The sequence below is a fragment of the Condylura cristata genome, unplaced genomic scaffold (assembly GCF_000260355.1).
Source record: "Condylura cristata isolate star-nosed mole 26May11 unplaced genomic scaffold, ConCri1.0 scaffold00006, whole genome shotgun sequence".
NCBI lineage: Eukaryota > Metazoa > Chordata > Mammalia > Eulipotyphla > Talpidae > Condylura > Condylura cristata.
Window position 1 is genome coordinate 10,913,103 of NW_004567107.1, and position 23,204 is coordinate 10,936,306.

The 23,204-nt window shown below is 46.2% G+C and overlaps 1 protein-coding gene across 1 annotated transcript in view; it reads left to right on the forward strand.

Annotated features, from left to right (window-relative positions):
* Nucleotides 1-23,003, forward strand: part of BRINP1 (bone morphogenetic protein/retinoic acid inducible neural-specific 1) — a 163,991-nt gene extending 140,988 nt beyond the window's left edge. The window contains exon 8 of the mRNA XM_004677394.2: nucleotides 21,424-23,003. Coding sequence (XP_004677451.1) covers nucleotides 21,424-22,564 — 1,141 coding nt within the window. The 3' untranslated portion in view covers nucleotides 22,565-23,003. The remainder of the gene's footprint in view (nucleotides 1-21,423) is intronic.
* The last annotated feature ends 201 nt before the right edge of the window (nucleotides 23,004-23,204 follow it).

Genomic DNA, 23,204 nt, shown 5'->3' on the forward strand with positions numbered 1-23,204 from the left:
GATGAGGACTTGAACATGTGCAGTAGGGGGCTGCATTCAGTCTAGACACCCTAGAAAGGGGCTTTAGCTCTGGTCTTTAGGTAAGGAAGCAGTGTGTCTCCAGGACTAACCCCTGGATGGGAATCTGGTGGAGAAGAATCTGGTGGGAAGCTCTTAGCCACATATCTGTCCATCCATGTTGCCGCCCACATTAAGGGGGCGTTCCAAAGCTCCAGCCCCTGGCAGTCAGACATGGTTATTAAAGGTGAGGAGAATGTGAATGCACAGAGCACCAGCAGCGTTCCAGGGCCAGAGAGGGCTGGGGTGGGGTCGGGGAAGGACTCGATCCTGAAAGTAGCTACACAGGGACTATAAAGCAAGAAGAGGGGCAGAAATGGGACGGTGAAGTCCAGGGTGAGTCCACAGGGGCAGTCAGGGGACTGGCTTTGAGATCCTGCGTTGCCATTAGACAGCTGTGTGACCCTGGGCAAGTTGCTTCTCTGTTCTGAGCTCAGATGTCCACACTGGTGAAGCAGTTGCTTTTTCCAGCATAAACTGCAGGTGTGGCATGCCTATCACCACTGGGCCTTCAAAAAAAGGACAGGCAGCTGCCGCCTTCTGAGTTGAGAAAATGAGCCCTGAGTGAACCTCCCTCCTCTGCTCACCTGTATAGAATGAGGATTCCCTTTGGCAAGTGACTCAGCTGCTTTCTAGAAGTGGTGCTTTGTGCTGGTGCTGGGGGGCAGGGCAAAGAAACTGGAGGTGCTCAAAGGGACAGGTGTGTGTGTGGGGGGGGGGGGTTGGCCTACCTGAGCCCAGCCAGTGGGGGTTTACAAATAAGCAGATTGCTGAGCTGCAACTTATCTCCACGGGTGGGCGAGGCATCCACTGGCTGTCACTCCCCCTGCTGCACGAGTCTCTGGGAGTTTAGCTTGTGTCATGAAGGGGTGGCGTTCTGAGGCTGCATGGGCAGGGCTTCAGCTGCACAGGGTCTGGGTTCAAATCCTGGTACCACCACAGACCAGACACAGGGCTTTATGGAAGCCCCTGCTCGTCTGACCTCGGTTGCAATATACTTATAACACTTGCCTTCAGGTTGAGAATGAGGATTAAGATTTAACAATTTTAAAAGCCTGGTGGAGTGTCTGATGCAGTTGAGAGAAAGAGAGGAACGGGGTGAGGAGGGGGAGTGACCGCTACTGGGTACATGCACATTTATTTTTTTTTTAAGATTTATTTATTTACATATATAAGAACTGGGGTGTAGGCCAAAGGTGTGGGCATGAGAAGATTCACCAGAGACAAAGTGGGGATCTGAACAGGCAGATTGACTGAAGTACACTGCTGAGGGAGCAAGACATCTGCTGCGCCATGTGGGTCAGCTCCCTGGCAGGGATCGAACTCGTGCTGCAGGGGCTGCAGACAGCTTCATCGTGCTGAGCCTAACCACCTGCGCCAGCAGGGAGGGCCCATTGGTAAGTGCATTCTAAAGGCAGGCCCACCCCACCGTTCCTGTCATCTTACATGAATTAGCTCATTTCTCTTCCCTGCAACTTTATGAACTAGGCACTTTTACACCTTGCCTGTAAACAGAGGAACTGAGACAGGGCTTAGTAAATGGCTCATGAATGGTAATTATTTTATTGCTACTTCTCAGAGACATTTACCTATAGCATTTAATAAGGTTTATTTTTTTTAATATTTATTTATACATACAGAACTGGGGTACAGGGGCTATGAGAGAATACACCAGAGACAGAGTGGAGAGCAGTAACAGGCAGATGGACAAAGTACACTGCTGAGGGGAGCAGCGGGAAAGACAGGTCAGCTGTGCCATGTAGGTCACCTCCAGGGCCAGGGATGGAACTCGCACTGAAGCAGCTGCAGCCAGCTTTGCAGTGTTGTGCTCCAACCCACTGTGCCACCAGGGAGGGCCCACATTTACTAAGGTTTCAAGGCCTTTTGTAAGCTTCTATGGGGCTGGAAGGCTGAAAGGGGTTTTAGTTATCAGTTGATGCCAAATAGTCATGGCAAGACTTAGTGACTCAGAATGATACTTTGTTATTATCCCCTGATTCTGTACCTCAATTGGGCACAGCTGGGGGTCTCTCCACTTGGCTGGGCTTGGCGTCTGGGGGCCTGACTGCACCGGATGTCCAAGATGGCTGGCTCCCAGGCCTGGCCGTGGATGCTGGCAGTCAGCTAGTGTCTCGGTGGGAGCTGCCAGCAGTGTCTACACGTGTCCTCTCTATGTGGTCCGGGCTGTGGGCAGCGTGGCAGCATTCAAAGTCTGAGGGGTTGGGACGTCTCAAGTCTTAGCCTTGGAAGCCAAAGAGCATTACTTCCATCATTTTCTACTGGCCAGAAACCCCAGCCAGACACCAATGTGTGAATATTGGGGGGTCTGAGTCACTTTTGGAAATGAAGTATCACAGGACACAATCAGTAATTGGGGCCAGAGGTGACTATCCTTTATAGAGAGTGAATAAGAATAAGGATGGTGATAACAACCATTTATTGAGTGGCTAGTATAACAGAAAATAGAACTGGCTACAGGTGAGGATTCTGGAGTCAGACAGCCCAGGTTCAAATCACCTGCTTACCTGATAACACGGGCAAGTTACCACCATCTTTAAGCCTTGATTTTTCTCATCTGTAAAATGGGACTAATAGTTGTGCCGACCTCTTAAGGTGGTTTTGAAATTTGAATGTTTTAACATACATTGAATGCTTACAATAGCATCTGACAAATGAGAAAAATTCAATATATATTATTTGATTGTTATTTTACCAGGCACTGAAATTTTGTATAAAAGTTGGTAAAGTCAATGAGTATTGACTATGATGATGCATTTTCTTTTTCTTCAGACAATTTTTATATTAAAAAGCCAATGGTATCGGATTTGTTTTATAGATGAGGGAATTGAAGAGGCAGAGAGGTGGTTAACTTGCCCAATATCACCTGCGGGTAAGTGGCAGACCTGAAATTGCCTTGCTGATGCCATTGGTGAACCTGGTAGAGAAGAGCCCTGTCCTGAGCAGGTAGCCAGGAGAAGTGGCTCTGCTTGGCTGGGCATCCTGATTTGAGAGTAAACTGGTGACAAAGTCAGGGTTGGTTTGTTGAGTCCTAGATCAGACTAAGACTAGAATTCTCAAGACTCTAGTTTGGTGTGCTGAGATGCTGAGATGCAGGGCATGGTTTTGGTAGTAGAGCCCTGAATCAACCCTGGACTCAGACAGAAACCAGGCACATAGATCCACCCCTACCCCGACACCCCAGAGGTAGAGAGAAGAGTGCAATTTTGATAGAAGTAAACTAAAGTTTTCCTTAGACCTCACTGGGTGTTCACCTCTGGGATCCCACCCAAGACTCAGTGCTTGTTGTCGTGAGGACAGCAAGACTAATCCAGATCACACCTGCCAATGAAGGTTTCAAGACCCACATAAATATTTAATGAATGGCCATGGTATAGCATTTTCTGGAGACCCAGCAGTAAGGTGGTGATGTCCATTTGCCTGTCTAGGAGCTCACCCTAGTGTCAGACCACAGTGCTGCACTTGGGCCCTAGAGGAAGGTGGGGACCCACAATTGAGGTCCCTGGAGATTGTGTCAGCACCAGAAATGCCTTACATTGTGCAGAGTCAAAAAGGGAGCAAGACTGGGACGTGAACTTTGAGTTTGGTCACCGCTGTTACTAACCAGAGACTGTGAGTCTCAGTGTTCTCATCCATAAAATGGATAACTTCTTCCTGACAACACAGTGGTGCACTGTGCTCTGTGAAGAAGATAGGCTTGAACCAAACTCTTCATGAAGAGAAGGGGGGAACATTTACCAGGCGACACTTCTAAAGCACTGTGCTACACACTTTGCCTCACTCATCATGACAACCTTATCGGGGAGCAGTAACTCACCTAAATATATACATTCTACAGAGATGTTAACTGACTTGTTGAAGATTATTCCAGCAGGAAAGAGTTGGATGGAAATCCAGGCAGAGTCCTTTCCTGTAACTTCTAGGCACTTCCCCACTTCCCCTGAGACTCCATGGCCCAAGGTATCCCAAAGACCTGCCAGGACTTCAGACTGTCATGATGGCAATCACCTCACAAAGGAGGGAATGAGGGATTGAGGGGAGGTGCGGGGTGGGAAGAAAGGAAGCAGAATCAGTTTGGATGATACTGAGTTCAGCTGGTTTCTGTGTGGTACCGTAGCTGTTTACTGGCCACCTGACCCCCAGCCCAAGAACAGACACTAAGGGAATTTACAGAAGTAAGCACCAGAGTCTTTGTCCTGAGCACATCATTCTCCAGCCTCAGGGTTTGCAGAACACATTGGTGTGGGTCAGAGGAGTTCAGCCTTGAGTTCAAGGGCTGGTGCTATCTTGTGTGGCCTGGATTAAGTCCAGGGTGGCCAGAACAAATACTCCAGAGACTGGATGCCAGGAATCTGCCCTGCAGGGGTGGCTGTGGGGGTGCCTGATGAGCCATGACAACCCAACTTTTAAGAGAGCAGCTCTTTATCAGTTTCTTTATGGGAATTCTGAATTAAGACTCATTTCAGAACATAAGGAAATTAGGTGACTTTTGTCTTCTTTGGCTGAAACAGTCTGAAAACAGCTCAATGATCTGTGAGATCTTTCCTGACTCTAGAGGAAATATCCCTCCCAGAGCATGAGAGAGGAATCATTCACCCCAAAGTAGTGCTTGTGTCAGTCACTGAATCTTCCCGCAGTATTGCTCAGATGATGCTAATTAGTCCATTTTAATGAGTAACCTATAGTTCAAACAAACATCTTCTTTTGCCCCAAATTACACTGATCTTTTAACGAAGTCTCCCAGAACCTACTCTAATGACTTTCCAATCTATGTTCCATGAGGCAGTCAGAATTACTACTTAAGAGGCAAATTCGATCTTGTCACATCCCTGCTTAAAACCTAGAAGTGACTGATCATTGCCAATCTCAGGAGGAGGAGCAGAGACTCACAGAACACCTGCACATTCTCTACCATCTGTCCCTGGCCACATCTCATGTGCTTTCACACCTTCTCTCAGCTCTGGCAGCTCTGATCCCCCTCGTCTTCCTTCCATTTTCTAAACAAGCCCAGCCCTGTCCACTCCCCAGACTTCAAACCTGTGCTCCCTTTACCTAGAAGTGTCTTTCTTTTCATTCTCTTCAATGGCTTCTGCCTGTCTGCTGGCCTGTCCATTGGCTGTCTTCCCTGCATTGAAAGACCTGTATTACGTACATTCTTGGCATTGTGACTTCACACACCACACACCTAGATGGCTGTTGACCCCTATATTGTTATTCATTGATTCATTGATGCATATTCATTCACAAGACTGCTCCCCACATCACCCTACCTGTGCCCTGAATCTCCACCACTTCTGCAACACCACTTCTGAACACCCTCATTGGCCCATGGCAGCTGCTGGAGAACACTATCTGATGAAAGGACAAATAAATGATTCTTTACTCAGACTGGGGTCCCCAATGCAGACTGGCATCATCTTTTAGATTTGCACCCCATTGCCATGTAAACAATCTATGGATTTCCCACATGTTTTGTGTATGTTTAGATTGTCTTCCTTTTCAGTACAAGGAGGAGATAAGGCCAAAAGGAGTGAAGTAGGTTGCTTAAGGTCACTGAGCAAACTGTATAAATAGCCCGTGCTAAGTGGCAGGCCCTGGGGCTGGGACTTTGCAGGCAGCTTGTGAAAAGAGCAAGTGCAAATGAAGATTGTCAACTTCCCCAATCCCACTCCTGGAGGGTCTCTTGCTCATCTATCACTTTGGGAAATGTCCCCTATTAAAAGGAGAAGATGACAAAAATAGATACTTTTCACAGTCTATAAAATTCAGTGAGATGAAGTAAAGTTCCTAGCACTGAGTAGGTACCTAATGTCAGTATGATTTGATGTTTCTTCTTTAGATTCTATCACCTAATTATTTTAGAGGGGATGGTATTATGAAGGAAAGAAGATGGCAGGAACTTTAACTAGAGGCTAGGCAGTGTAATTATTGGCATTTTCCAAAGACTCTTGGTCTTTGGTTTATTTTTACTTCTCATATTCACATGGCCTTGACCTAGCTTGCAGGCCTTAGCCAAGCACAATATAATTATGCATTGTGGTGAAGAAAATCTCCTGGGGGCATTCACCTCAGGCTCCAATTCTGGGGCCATAGCTTCTGAACCAGAGCCAGCTTTTAGCATATTTCTTGCTCCATACAGTGCTTAATTGGTGTCTCCAGAAAGATTCCGCCCAACCAGATAATCGTTATCTCTATTATGATGACCCTCAATATCCGCACTGAGTTGGATTCTTCTCTCTGAACCCTACACTTACTTGCCTTGAATGTAATCACTATAGACTCCTGCAGTGGGGCAAGGTATGTGACTCCTTCTATTTTATTAAACTGAAGTTAGTTTCAGTTTATTAGACTGGCAGTCCCGGCTCTGTCACTTATTAGATGTGTGACCTCCAGAAATCTCTAAACCTGTCTGAATCCTCTGTTTCCTCATCTGTGTGATCAGGATAATAAGAATAGCTTCCCTGTGGTGCTGATAACCTACTCAATTTATGGGATACATGTGAAAACTCTTCATAACCTGTAAAGAAAGGCACTGTCATAATATTAATTTAATCAAGAGCACAGCAGTAGTAAGAGCCTAGATATTAGATGAAGACATCCTTTTGGCTTCCAAGAAATAGATGTTTCCATTGGAGAGATGAAATATGAGCCCAAAATTAATAATACAGTAGAGAAGTAATGGAAGTGAAGATACTTAAGAGTTCAGACTCTGAAGGTGTGTGGTTGCTGTTTACTACCAATATGAACTTGGAAATCAATAATAGGGCACATACAGCAATTTTGGCACATAGTAAGAAATCAAAGCTCAAGGTTCTTATCAGAGGAACAATACTTTCTCGGTTAACTGAAAAAGCTAAAGTAGAGAATCCTAGAATGTACATATAAGCTGTGTACTGATACTTTATTTTCATTTAAAACATATGAATGTATATTCTTTGGCCAGCTTTATCAAGAAGGGCCCACATCTATTTTGAAGACGATAATATATTCTACTTGAATTTCTACTGGCTTTCTTGCATAAACCACACCCATGACTGCAGATATTTCCAACTTTGATGAGTGCCAATTACAGTCATAGTCAAAGGATTATTAAGAGATGATATTAATGTTTCTAGATTTTTATGAACCTTTTATTTTCCCTTTATTTAAATTGATAGAATTCTTTCAGGCAACTGGTCTACATAGAATTTACCACAGAATTCAAGTTATTGATAGTTTCCACAAAAAGGCAATTCATATTTCACTGATTCATTTTCATTATAGTCTATGCTATAACAGTAGCCAGTGCAAGCATTATACATAGATCGGGAACCAGCAGAACTGACTGGGTATACCTGTTACCTGGGGACAGAAGTGTGGGTTGGGGGTATTGAAGAAGGACAGTCAACTTAAGTGCATCTCCAGCCCCAGACATCACATGTATCAGATGAAAGGCAGAGTGTCTCTGTGTGGTGAGTCACTTACACACAGGTCAATGAGGAGAACTTGCCTGGAGACAGCAGCTCTTATTTCTAGTAACATGTTATGATTAGTGGAGCACTTGCTCAAGGTCATATAATAAGAAAAATATAAATGACCATAATAACAGCTAACCTATACTGACTGGCTGTTACAACCAGGCCAGGTTTTAAATGTCTTAGCTACTTAATCCTTACAAACACCTAAAATTAAGTTCTACTATGCTTGCTACTTTATAAGCAAGGAATTGGAATAGTAGTAATTGTACAGTGACATGCATTCCTGCTGGGGAGACAGGAGACTTTCCTGCCCTCTCTGCCTGAACTACTCATACTTTAAAGTTTTGATCAAACCCATTTCTTTGGGGTGCTTTGGGCTATTGACCCAGTTTCACTGTCTTGAAATTGTCTCCCCTGCATGCTTCATGACAGTTTTTCCCTAACATTTGGCATAGTTGTAATTTTCTGTTTATCTCAGATACCCACTAACTCGGCTCCAGATTCCATGAGGGTAGAGACTGCTTTTTTTTTGTTGTTGTTGTTCATCCTGACCAAGTTTAGTGCCTGTACAGCCTGCTATACTAGAGTGAAGGGACACGGGAGATGAGAGTTGAGGGATGATGATGTTTTGAACTTGAATTGGTGAGAATCATTTTTCTAGTAAAGAAAACAACATATCCTTAGGAAGATGTAAGTGGGAGGTTAATTTCATCCAGAAGTGGGAAATCAGATGTCAGAAAGAACATATACATCAAGGTTGAGTTAGTGGACTTTGCAACCAGACAGTCTGGTGTTAAATCCCTGGAAACAGGGTGGTGTGCTCAATATCTTCTAGGCCTGTGGGCCATCACCTGTAAAATGAGGAAAATAGCAATGCTTTCTACAGAGTTATTGTGAGTATTCTTTGCATGTACTAGGTGGTCAATACATTTAATTCTTAATGTAATTGTCCTTATTGTTGAGTAAGATTAGACTGGTATATTGAGTTGAAATTATGGAGGGATTGAATACCCAGCTAGGGAGGAGTTTCTGTAGTATCAGTTAGGTGGTGAATAGTTAGTGGGGGGGGGTAATGTTAGAAGGTATGCTATGGGTTAGGAGGTGGCTTTGTGGTAGTCATTTGAAAGATGAACTAGAGAATCAATGGAATCGGTCTCCCAGGTATGAAAGGATTATAAGGTATTACTTCCCTGTGTTGTATGAACTTTATTACTGATCAATAGACTATCACAATGGTTCTCAAACTGGAAAGGACATCCTGACCCCCTGGGTGGCATTTTGAGCACAGATCATTGTGCCCAACCCCCAGGACTTCTGATTCAATAGCTCTGGGATAGGTCCTAGGTCTTAGGTTCTACTAATGCTGCAGATCTGGAGACCAAATTAACGTCTGATGAGAAGACATTTATCATTCTGTGTGAACTTACTAGAAATGAAGTAAAAATAAGTTTCCCTAAGTGAATCTTCCAGAGTATTATGGCAATAGAAAAGGGAACTGGTGTCTGTGATTGAGCAAATTTAGGAGATGCTGAGTTAAAAAAAAAAAAAAAAAACTAGCTATAGAAAGGTCACATTTATATATTTTTCAATATTCCTTGACTATAGAACCCTTCTTGAAGTTTTTCAAGAGATTGGGTCCCTCACTATACACAGCCTTAGAAAAGCGATATATACTTGGTGGAAAGGTATTGACCCAGACTGTTTGGTGTGAAGCCGCAGGCTGTATTCCTTCCCTGTCAATAGAAGTTGTTATCCTTCCACTAGTCCTCATCCTTCAGCAGTCTGCATCCTTCAGCTATTCATCTTTGAGTTGAGTTTCTAACACCTTCTGCCTAAGCAGATGCTAAAGACTTTGTTCCCCAGCAGGTACCACTCCTGTTGAGAGGTGGCATGACAGCTACCAGCAGCAGCCAAAGGAACAGCAGGAAGGCACTCTGTTTCTCATCTAATTAGGGAATACATTTACCCCACTTGGCTTAGGGACATTCCTAACCTTATAAAGCAAACTCTTACTAAGACAAATACCTTGGGTGGAGGTTTGTGTTTTGAAAGGGCTTTCTCAACAATAATCTTACCAATGGACTGATATCTTACATGGGGAAGCCAGGACAAGACTCATGCTCCCCATTTTCAGGTGAGAAAACCAAGGTTCATGCTCTGTATTACAAGTACTGCTCTTTCCTCTGCCCTCCATCACAGACACAGCTCTTTGTTCTTGTCAAAGGATATTTACATCCCTATGCAGACCGAGTACATTCACTTCTTTGTCCCTTAGTTCAACTATTTATTGAGTATTTCCTAGGTTCCAGGCCTTCAGCAACAGGCCATGGCAGAGTGGAGGAGACAAGGGGTATCTGTTCACAGAGAGCTTGGAATCTAGAAGATAGGGAACTGCTGGCTCAAAACTAGATTGCATCCCCATTTTACCTCTGGCTTCTGAGGCTCATGCAGTTTGTAAGACCTGAAGTTGTGAAATCAAAATATGTCAGTAGCTGTCAAGGAACCTAAAAGATCATCTATTCTGCTTCTGTCATTTTATTAAAGAGTAAACAAAGCAGTGTGCTGAAATGTTAGCCAGAGTAATGTATGAGTTGTGTGTTACCATGTAACAAACAACCACAAATCCAGCAACACACGTCTATGATCTCCCAGGTTCCCTGGCTCACAGGCCTGGGTGTGGAATAGCTGGGCCTTCTTACATCACACAGACTGAAAGTGAACATGTTGAGGTTCTGGGGGAGAACTCCTTGACAGGTTCATTCAGCAGAATTCAGTCCTTTGATTTGTAAGGCTTAGGTCACCTTTTCCTTGCTGATTACTGGCCATGTTTGCTTTTAGCTCCTAAAGACCATTCTCCATCTTGAGGGGAGTCCTTCTCAAGCAGCAGATGTCTCAGAGTTTCCTTTTTGCCCACAGCCAGAGAAATGCCTGGGCTTCAACAAAGGCACATCTGATTAGCTTACATCCACAGAGATAAATCTCCATGTCTTAGGTTCACTGCGCCAATATTCAGGATTATGGGACTGATCGCTTATTCTAGTCACAGATCCTAGATATCAGAACCTGGAATCATGTTTAGAATCTTGGCTGGTCCAGTAAGATGGCTTGGTAGTAACGGGACAGGGAGAGCATTTATCCTGAGTTCTCGTTGGGCTCACAGTAAACAGTGGTGGGAGTCTGGATGGCTGTATAACAGAGACCAGAACTCTAGGGCCTTCAGACACCAATCATTGTTAGCACACTGGTGATTGATGGGTTATGAATGTGTGCTGGAATCACACGGGAAGTTCTCTTCTCTGATGAAACTAACTGGAGTCGTGGGTGTAGAGGCGGAAACTGAGCTTGGCTTCATTCTCACATCTGGTGCCTTAGCAGAGAAGGTCAGAGGCAGCACCATTGGGTAGCTTTCCCTCTCCCTCTCTCCATGGGGTCCCCCCAGCAAGGAGTCAGATTGCAGGTCAAACAGTCTAAGAACACCACAAGGGAGCTTTTGAAGAGACAAGAGGTAGAAACTGCTAGTCCCAGTGAAATCTAAGTCCAAGAACTGCAACTTGTTATATTGGTCAGAACAGTAGGAGAAGCCTCTGGATCATGAGGCACAGAGGGGGAATGTCCAGGGAACGGTGACCCCTCGCCATCCAGAGCTGGACTTCTGTTTATTGTTCCTGTGATTCATTTTCATCCCGAGGGGTGTGCATGCTCTTCAGACCTTGTATGAAAACTGTGATACAAAAATTGCCCTTATGTGCTTAGTCACAACAGCAGCTTAATGGACTCATCTAGAGGTTTACACACACTGCTACATGCTTTTCCCTACAGGCATGCTTGTTGTTTTGCTAACTTGGAAGGCGGTTAAAAGGAGAGAATGTTCCATAAATGACTGGTGTTGTATTACTTGTTGTGGGTATATGTATAGTGTGAATACCAGAAATGGGAAGGTCAAGATGGCCGCCATCGACAAATGATCAGATCACAGAGTAACCCCAAGTATGGGTTCTGGAGCCAAGGAAGTAACCACCACGCTTTCTACGAGAGAGAGACCTGAGCTCCAGAATCACCTGTTCTGATTAATAGACCACAGGGGCAGTTCCTGATTCCTGGAACTAGAGCAGATGTCCAGTAAGCCTCAAAAAGTCTGAGTATTTCCTTTTCTCCAGTGCACGGTAGCCAAGGTAAAATGATGCAGTCCCTTTGGGGGAAAGATCAACAGTATACATTTTGTTGTTGCTTTAAAGATTTTTTTTTAAGATTTATTTATTTATGCTTACAGAACTGGGGTATAGGTCAGAGATATGGTGAGTGAGAGGATTCACCAGAGACAGAATGGGGGACAAAACAGGCAGATCTACTGAAATACACTGCTGAGGGGAGCAGCGGACGAAGACAGGAGAGGTCTGCTGTGCCGTTTGGGTCAGCTCCCTGGCCAGGGATCAAACTCAGCTGCAGTGGTAGTGGACAGCTTCACAGCGCTGCACCCTAACCTCTTACACCATGGAGGGCACTGCTCAGAGTTCTGAGAGGTGAGGAGCATAAATGAGCTTGGGTCAGAGAGGTCTGCTGCATCATGTAGGTCAGCTCCCTAGCTGGGGATTGAACTCGTGCTGCAGTGGCTTCTGAGAGCTCCCATAGTGCAGTGCTTTAGCTCGTTGCGCCACCAGGGACAGATTAATTGTTATTTACTTATGCATCTAAGAGCTGGACTGTAGGACAGAGGGGTACAGAGACAGAGTGGGGAGCAGAACAGGCAGATCAACTGAAATACACTGCTGAGGGGAGCAGTGGGCAAGACGGGAGGTCTGCTGTGCCATGTGGGTCAGCTCGGGGATTGAACTCAGGCCACGATTGTGGTAGCATTGAGACTTAACCCCTGCACTACTAGGGAAGTCTAGTTTACGTACAGCAGCGTGCAAGAGGCAGATTCTGGTTCTGGATGCTCAGATACTACTCATGTACCTGTCATATAACCTCTCTGGGTTGTTACCCTTGAGTCAAACCTCATCTTAAGCATCTTTCAGCTCCAGGATTCTGAAAATGCCACTCTGGGTCCACAGACAGCTCCTCCTGGAGCAGATTGCTACTGTGACTGTCCTGCACCTGCTGATTTGTGTGTCTGTGTGTAAGAGAGAGAGAAGGGGGGGAGAGTGGAAATTTGGTAAGAAACACCTATTCTGAGTGTGTATTAAACTATGCTGTGAAGTCAGAGGTACACGCCCACAGGTCACCCCAGGCTAGCTCAGGGAAGCTGCTTGTCAGTCACAGAAACCTTCCAGGGTCTTCCGAGTCAGGGGCCACACTACACTTACTAAGACTATCTCTGGTATTTCTTTCCTGTTTATGGGGTGAGAAGAACTCCGTGGAAGCCAAGGGTAAGCAGTGTGGGTGAGCTTCAGGGCACAGCCTGCTGGCTGCTGAGCTTCATCCTGAGTGATCTGCAGGGTTTGTGAAACCCTCATGACCACGCTGCATCCATCTCCAGCACTGCTTGTCATTCTGCATTTGTAGCAACTAGGGCAATTGCCTCACTCAGCTGGCTGACGTAAGGCAAGAAAATAAGCATCTCCAAGACCCTTTTTTTGTTGTTTTTAGTTTTTGGTTTTTTTTCTTCTTCTCTGGGGCTCGGAAGTGGCTTCTTGTTCAGAATTGAATCTAAAAGCTCAAAGAATTGAGTCAGAAATAGAATCAAGTTCTTACAATTTCTGTGGATAGCTCTTTCTTACCCTCCTTCAGAGCCACTTCCCAATTCTGCTCCCCGCCACACCCTGGAGTCTGCCAGCAGCCTCCCCCATGGGGGAGGTCTCACAGGGTGCCTGGCACTCACGGCAACCTTCATGGAGTCACCTCTTCTCTCTAAGGTGCATCTTTCATGTTCTTAAAATGGAATTCCCAGTGCCCTCTCTCAGGCCAACCTATAACACAGAAACGTTGTAAAGATCAAAAATTAGGGAACAAAACAGATGAGCTTTAGGAAGTTTCCAAGTGATAGAGAAAGGCTGAGTGCTGCCTGAATAGTTTCAGTCTCGTCATTTGAAAGGATCATTTTCTTGGTAATGTTTTATGGAAGGACTGCAGATATAAAATATACAACTACAGCAAGGTGAATCTTCACAGCATGAATTCACGTAGCTAACAAACACCCAGATTTTTAAAAATGGTGTTTTCTGTTCTGCCGCCCCTGTCCAGAAGAGTCTTGTCATTGCTACACTCCCTGCAGCTTGGCTCTGGCTCATGTCCTGCATCTAACCTCTTCCCCCTTGTCATTCTTCTATGAGAATCCTTCACAGTGTTTTACTTAGCTTGGGCTCTCATGTTTTCCAGAATATTGTGTTGTGCTTTTCCGAGTCTCTTCTGAGGCTGACGGGCCATTGAAGAGTGTCCAGTTAGGATTCCAGTGTCCAGGTGCACACCCACGTTCTAGCAGCCTTCTCCATGCATTTTTGTTGGGTAGATGCTAGAGCAGAATTGCTGGGGACATAGAATATCCCTATGTTCAGCTTGATAGACTCTTCAGTAGCCACTTCCGGTTTCCCAAGTCTGATGAACCCGTTTTATCTCCAGCCGGAGCAGAGTTGAAATTGTCCCCAGGTGTGCCTATACTGATGGTTCCCATTTTCTCTTTTTTCGTACGATTTAGCGATCCTCTGCAGTAGTATCTTGTCGTGGTTTTAATTTGCATTGTCTGATGACTAATGCAATGGAGTTTCTTGTGTTTATTGGCCTTGTAAACATTCTCTTCTGTGAAGTGACTATTCATATCATTGGCCTATTTTCTCTGTTGGGCATCTGACTTTTTCTTACTGACTTTGAGGTTGTTTTATTCTGGGACAAATCATATTTATTAAACAGTTTAGAGAAAACCTTCTTTAAAAAATAAAAGTTGTGATAATTGCAACTTGGTTTAAAGAGGCCCAGGAGGGAATGGCAAATCTTAGGCAGCATAAAATGCCTGTTAGTGGCTCAGTATCCAGCCAGCAGTGGAATTACTTATATGCTACAAATATACGCTTTGACTGTCAAAAGGTCTTGCACAGATTTCTCTCATTCAGGGCTGTCTCTCTGCACAGTATTTTTTGCTGGGTAGAATTCAATCTTAATATATCCCTATTAATTTTTGTCTTTTATGGTGAGTGGTTTTAAGAAATATCTGCTTATTCCAATATAATGATATTCCTGTGTTTTCTTCTGAAAACTGTTTTGTGGGTAAGGTTATTATTATTTAACTTCTCCCATTCAGATCTGTAACTCATCAGTTAGTAACTTGGGAGTAGAGATTAAGTGTCAGAAGCGGTCTTGTTGTTGTTTTAATATTCAATAGGCACAGCCACATTTATTGAATTTCTTCCGTGGATTTTTAAATCTGTAATTACGTATCTCAAAAGTACTACTTTCCACATGAGTTAAGGCTCAGCACAATGGTTGTGTTCCTGGAGAGAGTGTGCACCATTACATGTCTGAAGCTTTAAATGCATCATCTCATCTAATCTTCAGGACACCACTACACGTAATATACTGTTATTCCATCCTGTAGTTGAAAAAGCTAAAGCTTAGTAAGGAAAAACAATTAGTTCAAGGTTAAATAACATGTAGCAGAGTTAGGATTCAATACCAGATCTGTTCTAACTCTGAGGCCCACACCTGATTCCACCACGCTGTGGAAGCAGCATACATTAGAATCGTGGCTGGTGGGTGAGCGGTGAGATTAGGATATGAAGCTATAATCAACTGGGCTGTTCTAGTAACCTAGAGGAACATTTTTAGCTGGAACATTTATAAAACACAGTTACGCTTTGCCCTCACTAACAATAATGGTTAATGGTCAATTGTAATTTCCTTTTACTGGGAAAGTCCCAGAAGCTTTGCATAAGTGATTCCAGTGCTACAGAAAAATATTAAGACAACCTATTTGGCAGGTGAGGAAACTGAGAAGCAAAGAGGTAAAGTGACTCACCAAGGTCGAGTAACAAGGGCAAATATCCAAGGCCAAACAATGGTAGAGCAGATCAGGCAGACTGTTAGCTGTCTCCCAAGCCTGGGATCACCCCACCCCACTACCAAAGGCATTTGTCTAGAGGATATTAGTGCACATCAGAGTTAGACCCATTAGACCCTAATCGCCTCCTCTTTCTAGCTAGTCCTTTGGTTTGACCCTCCTCCTCTTTTACCTGATTACTGTCCAGGAAGAAAACAAATACTTGCGTAGCCCTCCCGCTAGGGGTCACAGGATACACTTAACCTCTCTGCGGGTCTATTTCTTCACTAGTCTCTAGTGCATCCCAGCCCGACACAAATGCTGTACATGATTATGGAACTGAGTTGCATGTCACCTCCTTCCAGACACACAACTGTGTAATTATAAAAAACTGTTTCCTAATCCTCCCCAGTTAGGCTCCTGAACCGTCTAAAGGTAAAAACTTCATTGGATTTTTACCTTGCTGCTCTCTTCAGGCTTCCTTCTCACCACACCTCTGCTCTCTGCAAATAAGACCTATTACCTTCAATTAACTGCAAACTAGAACACATGTCCATTATGACAAGGGACAACACACGTCGTTGGGTCTTTTCCTTCCTTGCATTAGTTTTCACCCTTCAATGTGTCTCTGCCATCAAGTGAGGAGCAGAGAGAAGGGAAAACAGTTTCTTAAAGCAATGACAGAAACTCAGATGCCAATGATTAAAAACGAAATATTCTTCAGGGCAGAAAAGATGAACAGAGAGTGGGCCTGATGGCCAGCTCTCACCTAGACTAGCACGTACAGAAACTGAGACTTCTTTCAGCTGAGGCTCAGGCATTCTGACACCCCTGATACATTCATCTTTCATCAGTGCCACCCTTTCACACTCACACATAGCCACAAACAGCACACCAGAAACCTAAAAAACAACTGTTTGTCATCCCCGTCTAGTCTATAAGTCTCTAATTTTGTGGCGCTCATGGAACTGCTCAGACACCCATTACAATGTCGAATGCCAAGGAAGAAGCATGGGGTATAAATAAAGGACTAATCAGATCTTCAATATCTTGATTTAAAAGTAGAGAGGAAATGAGGGGGAAAAAACCCCTCCTGGTTGGCAAAAGAGTTATGGATTATCATTTTCTATTTTAGCCTCGATCTGTCCCCTACCTCGTTGGCACTCGATTTGTATGATCTTCCTAAAATGCCACTGGCCCAGTCCCACATTCCTGTCTTCGGCAAAACCTCCAATTAAAATCAGCAGGGAGTGTGCTTGAGTTAGGAATCCCAGCCTGGGCTCCCACCCAGGTGGTCCTGAACGGGAGATGTGTGCCTTTGAAAACACTGATGGGAAGCCCTGGGTGGCGCAGCCTCTGTGCTCCAGCTGATCAGCGACTGTGTCCCTGGGAGACCTGTCAGGTCGCCAGAAAGCCCTGGCTGAGGCAGACAGAGGCAGCAGGGGAGCAGCGGAGGTGTCTCCCTGGCCCAGAACCTGGCGCAGCTTCAGGTCCGAGGACATACCGGAGGTACCACTGTGTGGATCGGGAGACCTTTAGTTCTGATTGACTGTGCCCATGCTGTGTGACCCTGGGAAAGTCACTGTCCCTCTCTGGTTTTCAACCTCCTTGTCTGCAGAATGGCGCTCGGAGGGGAGTCCGATAGCATGGAGGCGAGGTGAGGATAGTGCTAAGTTGCCATGGTGCAGAATGCATCAACAGCATTGCTCCCGCCCCCAGCACCCAAGTCTCGAGGCAGATGGGGTGAACTCTTCCCTGCTTTTTCCTTGACGGTTTCCTGCTGTTGTGGTGCAGGTTGCTCCAGTCAGACTCCAGGTCTAGAAGCAAAAATGCGCTTTCGGTCCCTCCTTCCTTCCTTCCCTCCTCTGAGTACCCCCTTCTCAATGAGCTGAAATCCCATCTACCAGAAAGAAGCTGACTCGGATACACTGCAAGTGAGCTCTGGCTGTAAACGGAAGATGTCTAGGGCCCCCGGGGATGGAAAAAAGCATTTTGGAACTTGGCTGTCTGTGTCTCACATGGATCGCCTTGCGGTGGGGCTGTGTCAGCCCTTTGTGAGACCCTCCCTTCGGGCACCAGCCTATGACGAGCCGCCTCTGTTGCCAGGATGGAGGCAGACTGTCAGCGGCTAGCTTGGGAAGTGGTATTTATAGATCGCAGTCCCTCCTACCCCAGTCCCCAGCCTCTCCCGGTGCACTTGTCGGTGAGCTCCAATTATCTGTGAATGGAGGAGAGGGCTGCTGGCAGGTCCAGAGAAGCAGGGGATGTGCTAATCGGCCCTTCCCAGGCTCAGACTTCCAGTATTTTTCCATGATTTCAGTGTAATGCTCTTCTCGCGGCCTGCTCTGCTTCCCCCTTCTTTCTTGCCTATTGTTAAGTTTTACGTCACAGTGCAGATGCTGCATCGGTGATGTGGCAGCTGAGAGCCTGGCACCCCAGGAGTGGCTCTGGGGTCTCAGAAAGAGGTTGGCTTCTCTCCCCCAGCTGGGGATTTTCATTAGTAATGCAGACAGTTAGACGTGCTGTTGGGGAGACCCTCCTGGTATACAGCTGGGATCTGATCGGTGTAAGTTGCTGATGCCGTGGCCAGCATAGGGCTGCACCCTAATGAGTGTGGGGGGCCCCCCAGAGTAGTTGCGATCACTATCAGAGCGGGAGAGACGTAGGAGGTTGAGCTGATGGGGGCAGATTCCACCTGATCACATGTTGCCTGTGTTTACAGTGAACACCTACAGTTCTGGAATGAACTTTTTTGTTTTGCTGGTTTTATGCTTCTCCTCAAAATGAAGTATTTAAAGGTTAAGTCACTGATCTTTGAGCCAGGACTCAGTGGAACATTGCCCCCCACATCTCATCCACTTCTCCAGAACGGGACAACTTGACCTCCAGTGGTCCATCAGCGTCCACCTTCCCCGAATCAGCGAATTATGCTAGCTGAAGACTTGGCGGAATTTGCCCATTTCTCTTGTATCTACGATGGTTTCATTCCGACACACCCCTCCCATGTGCCCATGAGGGACGGGCTCCATCGTGTCCTGCATGGTCACCTCTATCACCAAGTCCTCTTCTCTGTTACTCTTCCCCACCTTTCCCCTCCTTTTCTCTCCCGGGCCTGGGCTCCTGGCTCCCCACACACGGCCTCCTCCTGAGTCCTCTCACTGTCATTAATGCCTTCTTTGATGCAGCCCACAACCTCATGATTATTCTGAGGTCAGGAGATGCAGGTGCCACACAGCTCACCATCGCTCCTCAGAGGGCCTCTGTCCACAACCCCTCCTGCCCGACGGGGCCGGAATCCTAATGGGCCACTTGCCCTTCTGCCTCTGGCGGCACCACCAGGAACGCTCATCTGGGTGTTCCCCCCCCACTGAGGGTTCTGAGGGGCCGGCCACAATGGAGCATTGATGAGAGGAGTGGGGGCTGTGGTCCCACAAAGGGTCCCAATGATGAGACACGAGAAAGGGGGTGCTCTACGGGCTTATAGAATGCCTCGCAGATGGGGACAGAGGAACTCTAAATGGGGTACTGTCCTGTCACTTGGAGAGGGAGTGACAGGGGCAAGTGTGGGCCATTTGAAAGAGGCATTTTGAAATGACGCTCTAGTCAGATGGAACCACGCAATCAGAGACGTGTGGCGGGCCCCTGCCGCTCGCTGAAATATCAGATGACTCATAGCCAATATTCAGTCGATGTTCTGGCTTGGGAGGCGCAAAGCTCATTGTTATTCCAGCACCGTTTCCTGAAGCCGGGCCTGCTGCTGTTCTCCAGGCTGTCATAGGATTGGTTGGTCTCACGAAGCAGAGACTCGGGGAGGCTGGAGCTGTGTGGGGGTGGACGGTGTCGGAAACTTAACACTGCAGTCCAGGGGGGAGAAGAAAAGTAGTTTTTTTTTTTTTAATGGGAAAATATTAGTATTCTTTGGTCATCATGCATTCATTCTGTCAGCAAATATTGAGATAAGCCAGTTTCTGGGCTACGTGTTCAGAGAACGGGACCCTCTGCACTCGAGCCTTGGAGCCCCGAGGGGAGGCCGACCAGGAGACCCGACTACCTTATTTTGAATGTTGTGAGGCGCTGCTTTTGCCATCGGCTGGACGGTTCTGTTTTTTTAAAAGGCAGAACAGTTTCAAGGAGTGTACTAATTAGTCTTCCATTTTCTCTCGGCTGATAAGCAACTTAAAGCAAAGCATTCTGGGAAGCCAGCTCAACAGTATCCATTTTCAAATGCCCTGTGTAACAAAATGGTTTCCTGCAAACTCCAGAGAGAAAGAGCAAAATCCCTGAGAGTGTCTCAGGGCGTTCAAAGGAAGAGCTTCTTGTCTAGGATAAGAGCACTTAATATTATTACCTTTTTAATAATTGCTCTGCGCCAAGCTCTGTGCGTTGTTTTAAATCCATTATCTCACTCGGTCCTCTCACCAGCCACAGAAGATGGGCTTTGTTGTTCTCATTTTAGATATGGATCTTGAGGCTGTGGAGACACAAAGTGAGATGTTCCTCGTTGCAGAACTGAGCTTTGCCCACAGTTCTGTCCCAACAGTCGGTGGCTCAGCCAGTGGGCCCCATAGAGGAACACTGACCCTCCCCCTCCCCCCCAAACCCCAAAGTAGCAGCAAGGCTAACTGGCTTCTGTTTCCAACTTCCCGAAATGAGCACCATGAAGTGCAGCTCCATCATCACCACCTTCAATATTACCACAGCACCTTGGAGCCTTTCTTGACTCTGTCTAGGCCCAGCATGAAACCAGGCACAGCAAAGACCCGAGGGCCTTCTCTGCTCCTTGACAGATGACTTTAGTCCATCATTTCACCTCTTGAGTGTCTGCAGCCATCTCTGTAAAACATGCATCTAAGATTCAAGGGCTGGCTTCTATCAAGTCCTTCATACCTAGCAAGTTTGGGGCTAAGCCAACATAAAAATTCACATAATATTTACAGTAGCCCTGTGAGGTAGGGGCTAGGATTAGGAAGGTAAAAGATAGCCTCAGCTCACATGTGGGGGAGCAGGGACTTTACGTAATCTCTGGCTGACCTCAAGTCCCAAGCTATTTTCAGGGTGGTGTTGTGAGACTGAAGTGAGAAAACAGGAGTGAGCATGCCCATGTGGAACAAAAAAGTGCTAGACACGTGTAAGAGATTATTGGTAGCAGGGAAGAGAGCCAAGAGTTGTCTCGTGCCAAATGAGGAAAGATGAGAGACCTCTGCGCTGACTGCCTTACATAGCTTTGCCTTGTCTTCCGTTGCTTCTTATCTGACTGTGTATCTGTCTTCATTGGAGTGCTCAGTGGCTGGAGTCTAGGGGCAGGCTTGCATATTGTTCATAAAACCATGAAAGGGCCGTGGGAGGGGGATTTAGAGGTAAGTGTTGGATGAAAACTTCACTGAGATCATGTAAGATCATCCCTTATGCAAGTGCTACATGTTCTCTAGAGCAGTATAAAATGGAATTTGTTTTTGTGGAAGTCTTTGGGATTTAAAGGGCCTTATGGGAGAATCTCTGAAGGGGGTGTTAACATTTGATGCAGGTTAAAAGACATGACCTCTAAGTTGGTTTTCAGGGTTTTTTTTCCACTGCTGATTTTTTTTATAATATGATGTTTCTGGAAGGGGAGTTTGGGTGGAGACATTTCCTGAGTAAAACTTCTTTGGGGACAAATGTATAGTGAACTCTTAGAGCTAGAAGTATCCCCAAAGAACATTTACTCAACCCCCTTCACTTTCCAGAAGAGGACACTAAACTAGGATAAGGTGGCATTGCTGGTGTATAGCCAGGACGGCATCACTTCTATTCAGTACCCTTCCTGCTCTACCTAACCCTCTACCTCATCCTGTCTTTTTTCCAGCAGCTCCAATTGGCATTATCAGTTGCGTAACCATAACTCACCCATGGTGGTTCACAGTCTCCATTGTCCCCTCTTTCTTGCAGAACAATTCAGCAATGGCTTGCGAGGGTCCAGTCGCTTCTCTACTGCAATGAGAACGGGTTTTGGGGAACCTTCCTGGAGAGCCAGCGGAGCTGTGTGTGCCACGGTAGCACCACACTGTGCCAGCGCCCCATCCCCTGCATCATCGGCGGAAACAACAGCTGTGCCATGTGCAGCCTGGCCAACATCTCACTCTGTGGGTCCTGCAACAAGGGTTACAAGCTGTATCGAGGTCGCTGCGAACCACAGAACGTGGACTCGGAGCGGAGTGAGCAGTTCATCAGCTTCGAGACCGACCTGGACTTCCAGGACCTGGAGCTGAAGTACCTGCTGCAGAAGATGGACTCACGCCTCTACGTCCACACCACCTTCATCAGCAACGAGATCCGCCTCGACACCTTCTTTGACCCCCGGTGGCGCAAGCGCATGTCCCTCACTCTCAAGAGCAACAAGAACCGCATGGACTTCATCCACATGGTGATTGGCATGTCCATGCGAATCTGCCAAATGCGCAACAGCAGCCTGGACCCCATGTTCTTTGTCTATGTCAACCCCTTCAGCGGGAGTCACTCTGAGGGCTGGAACATGCCCTTTGGGGAATTTGGCTACCCACGCTGGGAGAAGATACGTCTCCAGAACAGCCAGTGCTACAATTGGACTCTCTTGCTGGGCAACCGGTGGAAAACATTTTTCGAGACGGTCCACATCTACCTACGTAGTCGGACTCGGCTACCCACCCTGCTGCGTAATGAGACAGGCCAAGGCCCCGTGGACCTGTCTGACCCCTCCAAAAGGCAGTTCTACATCAAAATCTCAGATGTGCAGGTGTTCGGGTATAGCCTGAGGTTCAATGCTGATCTCCTTCGCAGCGCGGTGCAGCAGGTCAACCAGTCCTACACACAAGGTGGCCAGTTCTATTCCTCTTCATCGGTGATGCTCCTCTTGTTGGATATTCGGGACCGAATCAATCGCCTGGCCCCTCCTGTGGCCCCGGGGAAACCCCAGCTGGACTTGTTCTCCTGTATGCTGAAACACCGCCTGAAACTGACCAACAGTGAGATCATCCGGGTGAACCATGCCTTGGACCTCTACAACACCGAGATCCTCAAACAGTCGGACCAGATGACGGCCAAACTCTGTTAGCCTGGGACTCCTTGCCATGGACTTTCCCTTTTGTTGTACAAACATAACAGAACAAAACAAAGCAACACAAAACAAACAAATTTGTAAAATGTAATTAATATTCAAAGCAAAGGAGGAAAATCTTCATTCGTTGGAAACAAAAAAACGTCTAGCAACTGTATAAAAACCGTTGGGCATGTTTGTTATTTCTATACTCTGTCATGAAGAAGGGTCTCAGCCTTTGGAGGAGCTTGGGGGGAGTTGCTGCTTAGGCCTCAGGTGCTGTGTGGAGGGGGGAGAAGGGGGAGAGCATATGCAATGAATTGTAAAGATCTCTGCTGTGCAGGTGCTAAGATTAAACACTAAAGAGAGAGAGAGATATATGTAATGTACAACTGACACTGCCATTTTTCCTTGTGGGAGGAAATGGACATAGATAAAGAAGATATTTCTTCGGTTATGATTTCTTCCCTCTTTATGCTTAATTCCTTGTGGTTCTTTTGTCTTATTCTTACACAAGGGTGGGGATGCCAGAACAATGCTTTCTTCCTTGTGACTAAACTGAAGTAGATTGAAACTGGACGACAGGTGGGCTTGGGGCACAAGGCATTTCCATAATCACAGGATGTTGTAATCAGTAAGGAACCTTCCATATAAGCTC